Source organism: Glycine soja, chromosome 11, assembly GCF_004193775.1.
Source record: "Glycine soja cultivar W05 chromosome 11, ASM419377v2, whole genome shotgun sequence".
NCBI classification, from domain to species: domain Eukaryota; kingdom Viridiplantae; phylum Streptophyta; class Magnoliopsida; order Fabales; family Fabaceae; genus Glycine; species Glycine soja.
The window spans coordinates 47,327,685-47,347,408 of NC_041012.1; the positions used below are offsets into that span (position 1 = coordinate 47,327,685).

General features: G+C 32.2%; 3 protein-coding genes across 4 annotated transcripts; 1 reads left to right on the top strand and 2 right to left on the bottom strand.

The window, feature by feature from the left end:
- Positions 1-1,516: 1,516 nt before the first annotated feature.
- LOC114373365 (NDR1/HIN1-like protein 6) lies at positions 1,517-2,215 on the bottom strand. The gene has a single exon (XM_028330837.1). It carries the CDS (start codon positions 2,213-2,215, stop codon positions 1,517-1,519), a length of 699 nt encoding a protein of 232 aa, XP_028186638.1.
- Positions 2,216-6,545: 4,330 nt separating this feature from the next.
- Positions 6,546-7,744, top strand: LOC114373718 (protein EPIDERMAL PATTERNING FACTOR 1-like). Of its 2 annotated transcripts, none has more exons than XM_028331240.1 (2): positions 6,546-6,730; positions 7,318-7,744. In XM_028331240.1, the coding sequence occupies exons 1-2, from the start codon at positions 6,634-6,636 to the stop codon at positions 7,614-7,616; spliced, it is 396 nt and encodes a 131-aa protein (XP_028187041.1). In that variant the 5' UTR covers positions 6,546-6,633; the 3' UTR covers positions 7,617-7,744. The 2 variants fall into 2 exon arrangements, with proteins under 2 accessions (XP_028187041.1, XP_028187042.1); XM_028331241.1 differs by having other exon boundaries at positions 7,321-7,744.
- A 6,398-nt stretch (positions 7,745-14,142) lies between these two features.
- On the bottom strand, positions 14,143-18,152 carry LOC114374271. The gene is made up of 6 exons (XM_028331894.1): positions 17,219-18,152; positions 16,909-17,117; positions 16,230-16,452; positions 15,577-15,662; positions 15,280-15,371; positions 14,143-14,906 (listed from the first exon to the last, which is right to left on the bottom strand). Exons 1-6 carry the CDS (start codon positions 17,306-17,308, stop codon positions 14,662-14,664), a joined length of 945 nt encoding a protein of 314 aa, XP_028187695.1. The 5' UTR covers positions 17,309-18,152; the 3' UTR covers positions 14,143-14,661.
- Between the last annotated feature and the right edge of the window lie 1,572 nt (positions 18,153-19,724).

Genomic DNA, 19,724 nt, shown 5'->3' on the forward strand with positions numbered 1-19,724 from the left:
ACATGTAGATGCACTATCTTGGCATTAATCCTTGTTAATTATCAGACTTCTGAAAGATTAGCATAAAGACATCCTTGATACAAAAGTGTGTTAATGCTACGAACATGTTCAAAGTGATTAAATTAATTTGCATTGCTTACAGTCTGAGCAAATGAGCGTGGAAATTTGATAAAGATCCATTTTCTTTGTTTTTTGGTAATGGCAGCCTTAAGCTCAGTTTTAACTTTGCACTTTGCATGCTCTGGCCACCATGTTTAATCTTTTGGAAGTATGCACGTAAGAGAACAGAACAAAGTAAATTAACAATTACCTAAAGAGGTCTACTTAGCTTTTCAAACCTCTTGAAATTAATAATTACGTTTTGACTTTAGGTGTGCTAAGAATGCAAGAAACCTTTTTCTCATCTTTGTTTACACCACAACATCCCCTTTCTCCTCCACGTGCTCCCTCTATGTTAATACTTTTTCACCAATTATGGTAGAAGCATCTTTCACTATGTATGAATTATTTCTATGCAAGGTTTTAAATTACGGTAGGAGTTGTAATCGTAATATTGTTGTGATCTTTGATGTGGGAAATTACGAATAAACGTGACCGCAAAGTATCATTGTAATCTTTGATGATGCGGGGAATTATGGATAAAGTACGACTATAATTGAGATCACCGAAACTCCAAAAACATTGACGTTGTGACTGAAATTTCAGTCACAGACCGTTTTTAAAAACTTGTTTATGTGATTGCATGGTGGTATATGTAGAATTATTGAAAATTTTAGCATTAACTATCACGTAAGACATGGTGTATGTGCTTGTCTTCTCATTTCTTAAGGAGGCTAGGAAATGGATTGAGTGGATTGGTAGTTGTTGCCATTTTTGGTCGATCTTTCTGACTAGGTTGTAACATATTTGCAATTTGCAAGTCAGCCATTAGCAAATTCCACTAGGAATTCAGAAACCTTAACAAACTTATGAAAAAGAAATATTATATGAAAATTATTACTATAATAGAGTATTAGATGACAAGAAAGATATCCCCACACATTGAAACCAATTTTAGATTGAGCAGAAGATAATTTTTATGTGCGATGAGCTAAACTAAATTCAACGCATAGACAAGAAAACAAATTTTTCTCATCTCTCTGAATATCTTCTGTCTGAAACTGGTCTCCCCTGTATTAGAGTCCATATACACGTCAAATGATATGGCATTTGACATTACTCATGCTTTAAATGCCTATACAATTTTTTGTTCATCAACCCTCCCTATTTTAATTCAAAGTAAACTTTATGAAATGTAGCTACTTCTTTGATAAATGCACTTCCCGTGTGTTATGACTTCTCTTTCTAAATGAATAATGTTGCACCAAGAACACAACAAAAACTCTAGACCAAACCACAATCCCCATAATCAAACCCAAGTAAGCCACGCCAACCCCAATTTCCTCTGCCTTCCACTCCTTCAGTAGCCAAACAATACATACAAGGATTCCAAGCGATGAAATAACAAACCAACCATTCAGAACTCTATGCCATAGCTGAAAACTTTGTCCAAAATCTTAGGACTTTTGTTGACTTCCAACTTGTCAATAACCACGGAACAATTTAAATTAACCACAACTTTTCTGAGATGAATCAAATCATTAATCACGATCCTTATGGGAAGCTTCACTGTTATCAACAAAGGAATATTCCCTTTTTCCTGGTCTTCCATAAAGTGATTTTGCATTTCAACACTAAATTCATTTTCCCCCTTCAATTCCACGTTGACCGTTGTTGTGTTTTTCCCTGGCTGCAAGAAAGGAGGGATCTGCCCCGAGCTAAGTTGAGATCCTACGTACATTATCCCAACTTCATTCTCCAAATAGTCCAATCCGATTTCTTCATTAGGATTATCCGCTTTCACGACAATGACAACATCAGTGTATACCTTACTTTCCTTTCTGATATCAAATGACTTGACATTAATGTGTTCAATGTCATAGGAAGGAACCTTAGGCTTAATAAAGTAAAATAAAGCCAAACCAATTCCCACCAAGAGTATAATTATGATAAAAATGGTGCAAATGCAGCAACGGCAGAAACTAAAGCAGCAGCAACAACACCTCAGGCACCCGCAAAAACCAGAACCACGACGAGAACGCTTACGCGGCGGTTTATGAGCAAAAGGGTTCTCTAGAGACTCATATCTTTTAGGCACATATGCTTCAGATGTCATGATAAATGGTGGTGATTAACTGATTATTGATTAATCCTTTGGGATTGTGGGCATAGTACATTCAAGGAAATGAGTAGATAATTTTTTCATTCTCTTCTCCTTGTCTTGGACAAGAGGTGCAATTTTCTTTTGGTCGTTTAGGGAACCTTCAATCGGTTAAGGATTTTGTTACGTATGTATGGACATGGTTCTCTAACCAGGTTTTCTGAGGCTAAAACTGGTTTCTTCAGTTTTCTTTTTTTTTTTTCTCTTTTTTTCCGATCCTATATTTAGGAACTGGTTAATTGAGGTTGCATTTGGTTGCTGGTCTTAAATTATGATTTGCTGGGGTGCAGACTGAAATTTGCATATTTCATTCAATATATTTATTTAATTGTTGAAGTTTCCATATTTTTGGTGAACTCAATATCTCGATCAAAACTCAAAAATCAGAAACTAATATCAAGAAATACTGAAATTCATATAAGAGAATAACCTCCTTCAATCAATATTTTTTCTATACAAATGAACCTAAAAATTAAGTTCTTGACCATATGCTTAAAAAAACATTATTATCTACCATCCATATCATATCATACCATACCATGTTAGTTGAAGTTCCTATAGGATAATTCAGGGAAAGGCTCCTAGAAATTAAAGAACTCTGATGGCTCATTTTCTAATGTTAGCTTAAAGACCAATCATATGTAGTTAATAATATGGTGAACATACAAATTACAAAATATAAAGATTCATAATCTATACAGAATTAATGGCAGCAGCATGGTACTCATTTTCCATTATCAACCGTACACAGAGTAGTCAAAACAAGGAAGTGATTGATTGAAATTTGAAAAAGAAGAAGCAAGAAACGTAAGCAAAGCTGGTTCCAAATCTTCACAAGTCGGTGGTGGAGAGAGAGGACTTGAATCTAAAAGAACCTGCTTTAGTTTGCACAAGCTTCAAGACAGAGGCTACAATTTTCTTGAACTTGAGAGCAACATTGTTGAGCTTAGGCGATTCGGGCTCTGTGAAAGAATCTAGCTTATAGGTTGTGAGGAAGATTTTCCTCTGCTTGGCTCTTCTGCGTCTGTAGCTAATGGACTTGAGAATGTGGTCCCTTCCACTGCTAGGCACACCCTCAAGAGTTTCATATTTGTATCTACGGCTGCGAGAGAGGGTGGAGCTGCGGAGAAAGGTGGCCATGGTGGGTGGCTATGCGAAGTTGCAAAAACTCTCAGTCTCAGACACTACTCATCACTTGATACAGAACAAGCTTTTGATTCTTGTTTATGATCGATCGTTATCATTGTTTGGTGTTTCCTTTTATTGTGCTGTCCCTACCCTTCGAATTGTTGGGTGTAGACTTCAATAAAAGGTAGTTCACCATCATTCCGGTCTTATTTTTTTCTCCCTCGTGGGGTACATTTATAAATGTTTGTTTTTTTTATGTTTAACTACATTTTTTGTTCAAACTCAATAACTTTTCTTCTTAATCTCTGTTATCCAAAAACTGTTGTGTAGTTGCACCGGGTATCTAGACAATTTTAACTGTGCCCCGAATACGATTGAGAAGTGACTCTCTACATTCTTAGTCTGAAAATGCTTGGCATGAAATATTTACATAAGATACTTTATTGTTCAAATCAAATTGATTAAATATCTAATATAATAAATGAGAATTAATAATATCTTTACCTCAAAAGTCTAATCCTATTTTTATATATATCTTAACGAACCAAAAGGCTCATGGACCTTACTCATGATTTTCATTTTTGTTAATCTAGATTTATTTGGTGGTTATTCTAAAATAAGGTAATTAGGTTATATTTATATATGATTCTTATTTAATAAAGAAAGCCTAAATCAATTGGTTGAGCAGAGTCTATAAGTGTTTTAAACTTTATGGTATTGTACTCAATTCTTATGGATAAAAAAAATATGATTCAATGTCAGGAGATTATTTATGATACTAATTTTTACAATTCTAAACATCCATAACATCAAAGTACACAAATCTAAAACATAAAAAAAGAAGAAGAGATTATTACAACTATATAAATATAAACTCTTTACTAAACAAAATAATTAAAAGGTATATATATGTTCGGTGTAAATATCTCACACACTAAGTGTGGTACAAGTACGTCAACTCAAAAAGGAAATTATATGGGCTACATAACCAAAACATTTTCCTGCGTACATATCTATCTCCTTGCAAAAGTGTGCACTTGCTTATCCTAAAAAACATAAATCTTAAATAAATGAGACAAAAGTCTTAGTGAGTGTAACATAACTCGTATGTGAGACATTTCCCCTTTTGTGTACTCTTTGGTGGCAACCCAAACCTTTCTTTAATCTCATTTATGCACCCTGATCCAATGCTTGAATATATTCCTTACCCTTAGTTAAGTACCCTTTTATTTTTGTTATGCTTTAGGTCCACTTTGGAAATTCTATTATAACCCGGTTTAGAAACTCTTAGGAGACTTTTGTTACTCTAGCCTCCAATATGATAATTAGGGTTTTCTATCCTCTTACTTCTCATTGTTCTTTTGCTCCCACGCTTCCATGAGGATCTAAACTCTTCTTCAAATTTTAAGGATTGTGAGCTCTATGTGTTTTCTACCCCTTTAGTTTTTTAGGTATTTATTGTTGGCAATGAAATTGGATTTCTAAAATAATCTATCATACGCGAACATACACTAACAAAAATTTAACGAGATTCAAAAAATATGTCTACATCATCAAAAATAGAGCGACTATCTTTTTTTATTAACCAGTAAAAGGATTACACCGGTTTATATAACAATAATAAATAAACCTAAAGCTACAATATAGTATTACCAAATGACAATTGTACTGTATCAAACAAACCTAATTCGTAACCTGACAACAAACAGGCCTAAGTCTACGTTTTTTTTTTTTTTTTAAATCAGTAAAATGTATATTAATATGCATAAAGTTGGTACGAGGGGTACCTGTGATTACAAAAGGTAAGTAACAGAGTCATTCTAACAGCACCACGGTTAAGCCATATTTATAGGCTAACTAAAAGCTAATCATAATAACCTGAATATATAATCCCTACCCAACACACATGAATCATATCAATGACCCCTCACACCGAACCAAACTAGTTGGCCCAAGCCCAAGTGACAGATGCTCGCACGATTCGTCCCACTCGATCCGCATCTGCGCCTGCCTATGGAATATGAGATATGCGCAACATTTATATTTCTACTATTTTTATACCAAACACTATTTTGTTTATTGTGCAAGATGACTAATTGTTCAATTAATGAAACTGTGTGGTTAGTGTCTAAGCCTTTAAAATCATTTCTTATCACAAATATGTGAAAGACATCCCAATTATTTGAGTAGAAAATATGGATTTAAGAATTTTATGTAGAGAAATTTCAGGAGGACTTAATTGTAACTATTTAAAAATAAGTAATTAGATTTGAGTAAAAAATTGTAGAAGAAAAACCAAAACCTCGCATTATTTATAAGAAAGAGTCTAAAATATTTAAATCTAATATTAAAATAGTATTTTTATTTTACTAATTTGAAAAATACAAATTTTAAAACATTTTATGTAACTAAAGAATGGATAATATGTCCCACTATAGATATTTAAGAATGGATATATACCAAAGCTCTTAATGGTGTAAATATGCATTATTGGAGTACACAACTTCTCTAAGAATATAAATATGAACATAAGTGTTTTAGTCTGAAAATTTGTATTTATATATACTATACAGAGAGAGATGAAAAATTGTAATTGATGTAATGAAAAAATAAGATTATAAAAATTGATACAAAAAATAATTATAGTATCTTCCAATCTCACCCATTTTCATCGATCGATCCCAGCCTCTAAATCCATGAATACATGCGAAGAGAAGCTATTGATGGTAGTCACATCAGAGCTTAGGGTGCTAAATTTATCAGCCGAACTGGACTCGATGGCACATGAACATTAATTAAATGATAAAATGTAGTGATAGCAAGCAAACGCAAGTGCCCAAGATGATGGTGCATTTATGCTACCCAACAATACTTGGGCATGTGTGGAAAGGCCTTGGACAGTACTCACGTAAAAGAAGCACTTTTAACTCTTGCGTTTTAAATTCTTTCTGCTTCTCCTTTTCTCTCATGGAACAACAAAAGCTAGCGCGAGCAATCCTGTGACTAAGTGTGCGTAATATTTCATGTGACCTCTTCTTGCGCAATCCTGTGAACTGATTCAATTCCATGATATCTATTACCACTCTACACCCCTTTATTCTTTAATTATATATATATATACACACACCTTTAGTTCCTTCTTCTCCATTCACCGCTCTACGTTTTCTCTTTACGTACGCATCTCAAATATATTAGCAACATCGATCGATCTCACAACACTCAGGAATTGAGAGAGAAAAACAAGAATGAGGAGGAACTCTCTCTATATTGCTGCATTCGTGCTTGTTTTACTTTGTGTTCCAATAATCATCTCGGCAAGGCACATAAACCGGTCACGTTCACGTAACTCTCAAATTCTAAACTTTTCAGGTCACCAAAAATCTATTATAGGTTTCGGTCGAGATAATTAATATACGTAGTTGTTTGTTTTTTTTTTTTTTTTGAAGTTGAGATAATTATGTAGTTAGAGGTTATATTTCTTTGAGTAGTAATAGATGGACACACATTGCATACACCTAATTAACATAATTTTTTTCTTTATCACTTTTTTTCACATTATATTATCTATAGTATTTACATTTTTCTCTCGCTCTTTCTCTAAGTGTAGATTAGCATATGGGTGCTCATAGATCATTTTTGTTTCTTTTAAGTACTACCTATTTCTTTTGAGATATATAATTAAGAAAAAAATAGCATAAAAATTAAATGGCCAATTTGCATTAATTTAAGAGTTTAATTTTATTACATTATTAGTATATATAAAAAATACTCTCTCTCAATCTATTAACAATCATTCTTGATATAATTTTCAAAACAATTATTACAAAAAAATATATTTTTTTATTACAAAACAATCTATGATAATTAAAATGATAGCATAAAGACTATCAATATATATATTTCTAATAAATTCTTAATTTAATGTTAAGTAGGACATGGTGGGCATCCAGATCCAGGAGAGAAAAACACAAAAGATGGAATGAACATAGTGGCAAAAGAAAAGTTGCATTGGGAAGGAAGAGTAGTGGCAAGGAAACGTATTGGTCGTGGCCCCGACACACTAGAAATAGCGGGTTCGAGGTTGCCTGATTGCTCTCACGCGTGTGGATCATGCTCGCCATGCAGGTTGGTGATGGTCAGCTTTGTTTGTGCATCGCTTGCGGAGGCTGAGTCCTGTCCAATGGCTTACAAGTGCATGTGCCATAACAAGTCCTATCCTGTCCCATAACCTCTAATTTCAATTTCTATCCCCGTCTAACATATATACTGCTAATTTTCTGGGGTTTTTTTTCTCCCTCTCTTTGTTGTTCTGCTTCGTAAACACGGATTCCTAGCTATAAACATGGTTTTTCGCAAGGTGGACAAATAGTGTTCTAGTTCATGCTAGTTGTTAAGAAAGTAATCGTTACTTTTGAGTTTAAGGTTATGAATCACGTCCTTATTATTTGGTGATAAAATAAATAGTGATCGCAATCCCATGCTTGTTACTTGTAAAAAAAATAAAAAAATAAAAAGGCATGAGATATTCACGATCTGTCGACCTCCCTCAATTTTATAGTCATTATTATAGAATGGGCCAATTGGGCTGTCTTGTGAATTCCACGATAATCTTTGAAGGCAATTGCTCCCTGAACCTCCCATATTGTTTATGGTACTTTCTTAAGCTTTCAAAACAACCAATCTGGAATACACTCCAGAAAGCTCTTTCCAAAAATGTAAATAATTTACATTCCAAAAAGACCTTTACGGAATGTAATTTTACACTCCAGATTAGGTGCAAGAAGCAATATGGGAAGTGCATGAAGTAACTACTACCTCTTTGAAGCTTGCAAAGCAAAATAGGCTCATTCTACAATGGAAGCCCAGTACTACATCACAATCTCGGACAAAAAAAGAGTTTATGTATTAGAATCGGAGCCATGTGCTGTGAAATGCTCTATGGCCCACGCACTTGGTTTATTTTATTTATTTATTTTTTGTGTGTAATTTTATATTTTAATTCATAGGATATTTGTAGGAAGTTGAAACTTCGTCATCTGGTACCTTTGTCTTATATTCGGTTTCAGTGTGAATGTATGATACAAATTTTTGTTTGGTACTAGGAATTAATAATAATAAAACTATATTCACCTTTAATGTGTAGACTTTTATCACACATATTTAAACTGAAACTTCAATTCTGAACGAAAAACACATGAAAAATAGCATATAATTTTGTCCGTATTGTAGACTACAGCTTCTTAAATCAGCACGATGAACAATGAAGCTGACGAAAACCACCTCATATATATCCTCAGTGATTGCACAAAAAAGCTTTTTACATCTATAGTGACTAGTGAGAATGGGAACTCACAGGCATGATTGTTGATTCGATTCGTTAACCCAATAACCAGTGCACTTATTGGACATGATAGTGTTTTAAGATGAGACCACTTGAAATCATCATCATGGCATGGCACACAATGCAAGTTGAGAAAACAAACGTGCAAAAGAAAAAGAAAATATCGAATACTTAGGGGTAGCTTTACTTGCTACATATATATGATATTGCAATTTCTATCCATTCAGAATGCTTGCATTCTTTTACTTTACTTTTGTCCTTGTATTCCTCAATGATGAAATTTTAGCATCATAGCATGGCCGAACGGAAAAGTAGAAAGAAATCATTTTGATCATGCAATTACATTATCTATGAGGAATAACAATGATGTCACGCAATCAATATATAAGTTTTTTTCTCTTTAAACTACATGATTTTGGAATATAATCTTCTTATCTGAAATATTACTTGATGCAATAGAAAACGGAACCATAAATTAAGCTTATGTAGATGGGATTTAACATGATATTATAGTCTACAGTCTTTTTTTTACCATAAATTATATTTTGTATCAGTATTATAGCCGTCTTATATTGTCAACAAAAAAAAACTGAATTATATATATATTCGACAAATTCACTTAATCTTAATTAGTTTTAAGATGAAATTTAATAATAATTACAATATTTCTTATAAAATCCTTAAATCCAATCTATATATCATTAGGTCCCATGGACAAGCACTTACTGATTCATTAATTTATTGTTTCTATGTTATAGGAATATATATATATATATATATATATATATATATATATATATATATATATATATTAAAATGCAAGTATTTACATGTTTATTTAACAATAATAAGTTCAACAGTTTATAGGAGTTCAAAGATTGAACTTTCCTCCAACACATATACTTGAAAAAGATGTAAAATTAAATTTCAATCATCGCTTGTTTTTTTTTTTCCATGAAATATTTAATATTTAAAAAAACGTATGCTTTTTTCTTCCTATACATTAAGTGCATATGTTAAGAGGTTAAAAAAATATTAGAAAGAAAGAATTTATCATAGATAATAGAAAAAATATTTATTACATTAAAATCTTTCTTTGCTTTAACTTTTTTAATCTATACACAAGGTGCATTAGGATAGAAAAGCAGATACAAAATTTAGTCAATTAAAATATTTGTGAGATTTTTATGTTTAAAGTTATTTTTGAGATATTGTAGAAAGACAAAAGAAATAAAATAATTCAACTCTAACATCTAACACACTACATTTATAACATATTTGGTATTAAAGCTTTCTTGCACATTAACATTATTGAAAAGAAGATAAAAGGAGTACGTGATGGAAGAGTGAGATAATACGTTAGGATGACTTCAAAACGCACACAAATACTATCTTTTCAAAACACACACGGGGGATAAGATTTTCAGAAGGCACCATGGAACGGGGCCCAATTTCTTGTTAGGTTTTAACGCTGCGTCCTGCTTCATAAAGGTCAAAAAAACACTATTTCTTGTATTTCATGGAACTTCTGGTGCGACTTATTGATATACGATGTTCATTTGCCTATTAAAAAAAAGTTTGACATAGTAGATATTTTAAAGGTAAATTAAGTTTTGTATTATAGAAATTTTATTGTCAATTAAATTACTTTCATCATATTTTTTTTCTTATTTCTCTCTACTTTTGTTTATCTCTCCCTTTCACCCTAAAAGAGGATGGACATTTACAATTTTTTGAACGAAGTCTTTATAAACATACACATTATCTTTTTTTTATAGGGAAAATATTCTTATTGTATTTCATTTAAAAGAGTGTCAAAAATACAATTGGGAATATGATCCAAAGTATGGTGGCTAGCATGAAACTTAGATGTCCTTGCAAGTAAATGGACAATTTGATTGGTTTGCCTCCTAATTAAATTCACCCTAGAGTTTGGAAGTGTGTCTAAACAAGTTTTGCATTTTTCATTTATGTAGTGAAATTCATCTACTCCTTGTTTCATAGAGTGTAAAGTATTAGTAACTTGTTTACAATCTGTTTCTAGGATAACACTTTGGAAATGCAGCTCTTGCATCCATTCAAGTGCCTAGAGTAGAGCCAAACCTTCAGCTTCTCTTGGTCTCTGGGTTGCCATTCATGTGTACTGTTCTAGCTAATAGGAACCTTCCTTGGTCATCTCTGGCTACTAAGCCAGCATACCAAAAGAGTTCAAGTCTGCAAAAGTTGCTGCATCTGAATTGTAAAGTATTTGTTGATCTTTGTTTTCCTCCTTTTCTATGTGGGTTGATTTCTCTTTTTATACCTCTCTCGATCCCTTCTTTTCTCTGCGTCTCAATGTTAAAGAAAACATAACAAAATACATAATAAAAGGATGTAATCCAATTTGCTAAAATGGTAGAATTAGGCTTGATTTAACTTCACTTACAAATCCTATATTGGGAATAATACAATTTGATTCTTTGTTTCATCTGCTCAATTTTCTAATTTGTTTTTATTGTAATGTATTAGATAAAAAAAAATTATTCCCTGTTAAAGTTCTAATACTCCTACACCTATTAAATATAATTCAATGATAAAACACATGTCTGAAGTTATTCTTTTTATTAAAGATAATTAATGCATGTTTAATTTCACTTTTCTAATATAATTTCTTTTATAATTTTAAGAAGCTAATAATTATAACTTTTACATTTTAAATGTGATTTTTTCTTTCTCAATAAGCTTCTAAACACACTATAAAAGACTTATGTGATCAACACTCGTTGAGAAGATTTATGTTTTGTCTTTTTTTATAGAATTGTTTTCAGCTTCGTTGTATTTGAGGATTTAAGGGATGTGCATAGTAAATTAATGAATTGCAAATCAACTAATAAAACGATTATGATTTAACGGAATAAAAAGGACCTAAACATCACTTTCAAAGTTTCAATACTGACAGAAATTAGAAAAGAAAGATTTTACTTACAGCGGCATCATTGTTTATGGCCACGTTTGGCAGTTGCCACTTTGCATTTTAGCTGCATCACATTCAAATTTTAGGACAATTATTTGATTAAATATATGCGATAGTGAGATATAAAAATAGATGGGGCGTGTGGCGACCATAATATCTATTATTCATTTTCACTAAAACCTCTCTAATTATAAATCCACCAAACTCATTAGTTTTTCATAATTCAATCAAACTAATTTTGTTGCCAAATAAATAGCTGGGTTGATTGATTCATGAGTGGCATCAAAATTATAGAACAGATGCTAACATCGAGTTAGTTCAACCAGAAAAGGTGTTCAAACTTAATTTTGTTTTTTAAAATAGAATTAAGTGATTATATTAACGTATACTTAGAAGCCAAAATAACAGTAAGTGTTTAAATTTAGAAATTTAGATAAAACAATCAAAAAATTTATAGACTTATTTAGAATTTTTAAATTTTAAAAAATTAACGTGTGCGTTGTATTTTAAAGATCAAAATGAAAATTTACTTTTGATTTATTCGTTCGTGTGTCATCCATGATTTTGCTATTTTTATATATAAAGAAAATAGAGAGATCAGAGTATTATACTATTATTTGTGAGTTAACGTCAATTTTTTATGTTTTGATACGTATAAAAAATATCTGAATGTTCCATGGCGCAGCAATATCTTCTAGTTGTCCTTTCTCTCTTAGAACAGGTAAAATTAAAATGAAAGGGAATTTGTCAGTTCATTCAAGAGGTAAAACTAAGAAAAATGAACGCTTGGTGAAGCATAGTGGTCTCTCTGTCTTTTTTTTTTTTTTTTACTTCACCGTGACCCTTTTTAAAAACAACAGTCTAGACTCGAGTGGTATTTGTTGCTCGGACCATGTACAAAAACTTACTACACTGCAAACGATTTTAATTTTAATTTTTGGAAATAATTTATTAATGAGTTTAATGATGGGTTGTAAAATTTTAAAAAAATGCCCTGTACAAAAAAATAATTCTTTTACCAAAAAATTGACAAATAAGCTTAATTTAAAATAATTTTACATTATTATCTAACAAAAATTAATCATATACACATAATAAATTTATTAACTTTTATAATAATTTAACAATATTTTTTAATTAATTGCATAGTCATCAAATTTGTGTTTGTATTTATAATAGTTCAAATTTTTATTCCAATATTCTTTTATTAATTAGAAGTAGTATTTCTTTTTAAGGATGTAAAGTCACATAAGGACACTTAACATCATATTTTAATCCAAAATCTTAAGGTTCGGGTTTATACGTCTTCTCCTCATTGTCGTGTCGTGTTGTTAGGCGAAACAACAGAAGCCAAAATAAATTCCTTCAAACTTGCAAAGAACTTGTGAGAAACACTAATAAAGTATAGAGCGCAAAATAGAAATTAAAAACAAAATAGAGACATAATTTATTTAACATGAAAAACCCTTCAATACAAAGGTAAAAACCATATGTCATTTAGACCATATAAATTAACTCCACTATAATAAATAAAAATACAAGAGAACCTCCAACAAGAGCACTAAAATGTGCTACAAACAGTCAAATCAACATAGACCACAATTGGTACCATAGAGACAAGAAAATAAAATTCCCACAATATAAATGTGAAACACTTATCTTTCTCTAGATATCTTTTTCACAATCCAACATTTTTTCCTTCTCAAATGAATCTCTCTTAGTGTATCTCATTTTCTAATGGGATCCCTCTCCACTTAAATAAGTGAGACATACTGGCCTTTTCATTTGGACCTTTACTTCACATGGGAGAGAAGTAAAAAAACCCAACAAATTCATCATTTAAAGGAGATAGATTTGTTAATTAGTATTTGAACATATCCATCATCTTTTTAATTAAATTCTAATAGTACTTAGATAATTAGAAGTACTAATAATAAGAAAAAGAAAAAAACACAAAAAATATAATAATAATAATAATAATAATAATAATAATAAAAATAAAAAAGCAATAACAATATAATTGATTCTACCAATTAACATCGTGTGACAAGCTTAATAAATAACATGTTCTTTATACATGTGATAAAAAAATATTAAAAAAGAATAATCCCTTAAAAATTTCCACCTCGAGAGATTATGTCATATATGGATCAATTCATCAAAATATTAATACAACTCAGATTTTTAAAAAAAAAAGAAGAAAAAAATGAAGAAGCAGCAACAACTCATGGCATTAACATTACCCATTTACCCCCAAATTTTGGTTATGGTTTTTGTTTTATTTCATGTCCATATATTTATTGCTATGGGTAAGCTCATTCATCTATTCTATATGCATGACAGCAAGAGCCATATTAAACATGGATGAATATGGAAATAATCCAAGATATTGCATTCTTTCTTTCCTTTTCTTCTCTTTATTAAATGAGTGCGCACAACAACAAAAATAGAGAGATGTCATTGGTCTAGAGGGGTGCTTAATTAACTATTGCAAGCAAAAGCCGGTGGGAACCGGTAACAAGACACAAAGAAAAAAAATTGGCAAAAATGTGCAACCTGATTCTACATCATTTGTGACATCCATTAACCATTATGATCAATACACAATATACTCACTTCTTTCCCTCTGACCTCCCCCACCTATCTCTCTACATACAATTACCTCTTCTTGATGAGAGGCTGTTGAAAGGAGTCAATTCACACACGCACACCCTTTTTGCTTGGTTGAAACTTAACAAGGGTTTTTGGTCCTTAAATGCCTCAAGGGTTAAAGACCAACAACTACTACTACATACGTATATATATATATATCCTCATTTCTCACACTCCCCCTCAAGAGAAAAGAAGAAAAGAAAAGAAAAAAAAGGTGCAATTAATGGTCCAAGAAAGCGCACATAAAAAACCAAAGATCCGAGAAAAGGATGATTTTGTAGCTTTGCAAGTGCGAACTCTTTTGTAGAGTAGTGGATTATTTTGTTTTTAGCCGTGCCGAATGCCCACGAAGTGATTAAAGTCATGATGCTGGACCCTTAGTTGCTTCAACCATGAATCTGCCACACTCAATAGTGACAATAGCCTTTCTTGGTCCCGACCACGATTTCCTGCGACCCACACGTTTCCCCCTTGCATTTTGTAAGTTGCCAAACCAAATGCTGGCAGTGCTATGCCTTCCCCTTCCTTTTTCTTCTCGTGGCCACCCTCTATGTCATCATCAAGGTCCATGCCTACACAAGTAAGAACACAAGTTCCATGAATTTTTTGTATATTCCTTCTCAAATATACAGAAGTAAATGTTCAAGGACCCCTTCATATCCCCACTATAAATAGGAAAGTGAGCTTTTAGGTTCAATTTGTTTTTTGTTAGGCATTTTTTTAGATACAATCTTATTTGAATATTTGTTTATCAGATACTAAATACAAATACCTCTCTCAAAGAAGATTTAAATATTTTGTTTGTCGCATTGTGAGAGACAAGCTCTTTGGTTGTTTGTTTTAGGTTCAAATCTTGGTGAGGTTGTTATTATTATACAAACAAAAACAAAATAAAAAATTGTAAACCCCCTCTCTTTTTTAAAAAGATGGGATCATGAGAAATACCTTGAAATGAAGATGAAAGCGTGTGATAAGTGAGGAAGCATGTAGAAAGATCTTTAATTGTTCTTCCCATGGGGATATGATATATTGGGTACCTGAGAAAAAAGTATATTCGTTAATAAGCTATATCATAAATACTGATGACCCTACAAAAGTTAAGATCAAGGATGTGCGTTGGGATCAATTACAAATGCATTTAAGCATTTGGACTATATTTTGGTGACAAAGTTACATGGATAAGAAAAGAAAAAATAAATCATGTTCAAGTAGTTATATATAGGATGAGACAAAATCAATTACCACGCAACGGCCATCCAACTTGCTGGCGAAAGATCAACACTTCTTAATGACATCAACCCTGGGTATCTTTGTGCTAATCCAGTAATCTGAAAGTAAGATACGATCCCAGCAAGTCAGCAATCGAATCTCTATACTTTTGTGCATTACTGGTTATGCTACAAGAATATTTATGTTGTTTTTATGCATTACTGGTTATGCTAGCCGAATATTTTTTTGTTGTTTTTATAACAATCACTATTGTCCAAGCAATGAAAACTACATACATTAACAAAGCTTTGGAAGAGGAACATATGCTAGACAAGCCTAACAATTACATTGATAAGAAATAAAGAGAAAGGGAATATGCATAATTTTCATTATCACTTGGACATATTCAGAGGGGGAAAAATGAGTCTCTCTATCTACTCATGTTGAAAAGTCAAAGCATGTATGTATCTTTTTACGGATGCCTATCCTTAAATGGTTTTTTGGTAATTATAGCTCTGCCTTTTAGTGCTTTCACATTTTCCATACCAAATCAATTGGTTTGGATCTCATCTAAGAACACACCAAAAATAGAACATAGACATAGATAGATGAACTGCTACTGAAGGCAATAATTAAACAAAGAGAAAAGATGCTGAAGTAACATAAAGGGCACCAATGCAACACACCTTATCCATGAGAGGAACTCTTCCATATGGAGTTGCTCTTTCAAAATATTGGCAATAAAGGTGACCCAATCTGTCATTGAAATGCCAGAGACAATCTTGCTCAGAGCCTCCTTCTTCTGAGGAAGTTCCATCCCACCTCCATAACTTGTCACACTCACTCTCATCGCTGAAAGAATCACTATAGGAATCCCTTGTTTCACAGTCACCTGATTCAGTCTCTTCCCTGAAAAACTCACAATTTTTGCATTAATTACTAGCTGAATTATAAGCTACCATATCATCAAGCTGACAATGATGCTTGCACACAATAATTCACCAACCCACTTCAACAGAAACAACAACAAAAACTCAACAACCCATTTTCCAAAAGCAACATCATAGAGTGATGATAGAATCCGCGTGGAAGTTTGACCATAAAAAACATTATCACCCAAATGGTGGTGCATTCTATCAGAAAACTTAAAAAGAAAAAAAAGATTTTTTCTTTACCCCATTTCAATTCAAAAATCTACTAGTTATGAAACAAAAAACAAAAGCTTTCAATACAAGTGGATAGATATTCATGATGGAAGCTCAATTTGGTAAAAAACTATGATGATCAAATTCATGCTAATGAATTAATATATATATATATATATATATATATATATATATATATATATATATATTATATACATACCTGAAACTGTTGCTAGTGAATATCTGAATTGCGGAGAGATAAGGCACATAGTACTGCACAAGTGTTTCTCCACTTGTCAAGGTAATGGGAACTCCTGCTCCATAAGCACTCCATTCGTCGTAGCAATTCCAAAGATCCCCCAACGTGAAATATTCCACGCTTTCTCTCTCCCACGGTTGCCACAAACGGTTAAGGCTTGTAATCTCGGACTGCACACAAAAAACAAACACCACAAAATTTAGGACAACAACAACAGCATAATCTTATGATCATGTCACAAGGGAAGAGATAAAATGGAAAAGGTCAAGACCTTGGGAAGAAACTGAGATTGAACCACAGGTGTGGTACACCGTACGAAACAGTCAAGGTTAGAATGCATTGACCCTTTATTAAAAATCATTTTTTGATAGAGAGAAGATAGAGACAGAGAGAGAGGGAGAGAGAGGGAGAGAGAGGGGAGGGAAGATGGAGTTTTTAGCTTCTCTCCCTACCCTGAAAAACAGAGGGAACCACCCAGATGGGGAAGAAAACAAAAAAAAAAAAAAAAAGGGTGAGAGAGAGAGAGATTGTGGGGATTGCAATTTAGCCTTTGAAAGAGAATCGAAAATGCAAATCGTTTCCCCCACAATGAAAGACTTCTATTTTTTGACGTTAGGACACCGAATTTCCCGCAAAATCTCAATACCCTTCACTTTTTTATTTTATATCTCTCCCATGTCTTTTTCCTTCTCTCCTCAATCAACAATGTTGCAAATTCAACACCTTCACACGGGGGGAGACAGATTCTTATGCAAAGAAACAAGGCTATTTTTCTCTCTCTTTCGCTGTAAAACCAAGCCTTGAAGAAAACCCAAGACAAGACTGCTTTGTTCAACGTTTAAGATACACACTTCTCAGGAGATAATTAACAATAACACACTCACGCTTCAACCTTGTATCTTGAGATTAAATCAAAGCACACAAACAAAGCCACATAGTCACCTTAAAAATGAAAAAAGACACGGGTAAGAAAAGATCATGGACAAGGTCAGAGAGTACAAAGATGTATCGGAAATTTACAAACAAGAGAAGAACTCGATCTTCGGTTTAGTTGTGATGAGTGAGTGAGTAGTAGCAGAGGAGATAGATAGATAGATGGAGATTATGAATTATGCATAGCCATAATTAAAGCATCAGAATACAAGATTTATAACATTTATGAGATTCACCCATCTCTTCAAATAGTCCGTCTCACTCTATGAAATACTTTTATGCGCAATACAAATAATATATAATATATAATTATTTTTTAAAGTTTTATGATTTTATTATAGGACAAGGTTTGTTACTATACCACAAACCCGTAGCTTTCATCTTTGAAACTTCGTTCGTTTCGTTCATAGATTTAAATTTAACAGCTAATACTCTTTGTTAAAGAAACAAACCGGGTTTGTAATTTTCACATAGAAAATAAATATTATAGTAGATTCTGTTAAATTTTTTTTATTCTTTTGGGATTAAAGATGAAAAGTATGTTCACAGGGAAAGAAAGAAAAAAGTGTAAAGGTAGAAAGAGAAAATACAAGGAGAATTGACTAGTCTGTTTTAGTAGTACTAATTTTTGTGCATAATTATATGTATGCAATACATAAACTTAAAGTAGTTTAGTTTAGACGACTGAATTAAAATAATGTTGAAATGCCAAGCTAAAGGTTCTCTCTTCTTTTCTATTTTCTTTTTAGTACCGAAAGGTTTATAATCAAAACTGATTAGGTTGCAGGCTTTGATGTAAATTAAAGTAACACTGTTTCTTCATCCGTTAATTTTGATGAAATTATAAAGTATTATGTGACTCCCAAGTAAGTTTATTAAAACAGCGTTGAACTTACATTCAAATAATCAATAGGCTTTTAATTAGGTGTCGATTACAAAACTGCAAAAAAATACTGTTCTCTTAACGCGTAATCACATAATAATAATAATAATAACAATAATAATAATAATAAATGCCCAGGCGTTTAATCTCCGTTGTTGCCATTCACTTTCTACCTTACGTTAGTTAACAAGACACTATTTGGCTGTTAATATTTCTATATTCAACAATTGATGGCTTCTCATGTTAATTTATTTCTCTGTAAAAGCCCAATTTAGTAAGCTTCCACATCTTAAGGACGAGACTAACTAATATTAGCGTTTTCTTTATTTAATCATAAGATCTTTTAGTGGGCTTCAAAAAAATGATGTTAATCTTTCTAATTAGTTTTATAATAACAAAGAAAGAAACATTAATTATTGAAAGCGAAATCCTTGAGAGAAAGCATATGCAACTAATCTCTTATCCAATCACGACTAAATTTAAGTGTCTTTAAACTTTTGTTGGTTAGCATAAAAAAATTGTTTGGAGCAAAACAAAAGGTACACTTACAATGATAGTAGTTTCTTTTTTTGCTTCTAATTTGTATTTTACCTTTATCTATAAACTATATAGTGAGGAAAGGCATGGAAGTTGGAAACCGCATGGACGTAAGTGCAAGGGTACTAACTATAATATTATTAACCTTTTGATGTGCTTACAAAACTAAGCGTGAATTAACTTAACCATGACACAGGGAAAAAAGGTGCATCATACAAAGCTTCAAGCAAGCAAAGCCACAGTTTTGAGGGTCTAACTACGCAGATGCAACGAACTGGTGAATGATTTCTTATTCGACACCTGGATTAGCCAGCACGGCATGGCATTTGAAGATAAACTTTGTGGAGAAACACGAAAACTGTTCAAACCAAACTAATGAAACGAGATGATTATTATTACACGCCACACTCACGTTATTGTGACT

What these genes read in the sequence shown, in the direction of transcription:
- LOC114374271 (XM_028331894.1), bottom strand. Translation starts at nt 17,308, where the DNA reads ATGATTTTTAATAAAGGGTCAATGCATTCTAACCTTGACTGTTTCGTA. An exon ending in AATCTCAGTTTCTTCCCAAG is followed by an intron (nt 17,118 to 17,218) that starts GTCTTGACCTTT and finishes TTTTGTGTGCAG; the next exon opens with TCCGAGATTACAAGCCTTAA. An exon ending in GAGTTCCTCTCATGGATAAG is followed by an intron (nt 15,663 to 16,229) that starts GTGTGTTGCATT and finishes TCTTACTTTCAG; the next exon opens with ATTACTGGATTAGCACAAAG.
- LOC114373365 (XM_028330837.1), bottom strand. Translation starts at nt 2,215, where the DNA reads ATGACATCTGAAGCATATGTGCCTAAAAGATATGAGTCTCTAGAGAAC.
- LOC114373718 (XM_028331240.1), top strand. Translation starts at nt 6,634, where the DNA reads ATGAGGAGGAACTCTCTCTATATTGCTGCATTCGTGCTTGTTTTACTT. An exon ending in CATAAACCGGTCACGTTCAC is followed by an intron (nt 6,731 to 7,317) that starts GTAACTCTCAAA and finishes TTTAATGTTAAG; the next exon opens with TAGGACATGGTGGGCATCCA.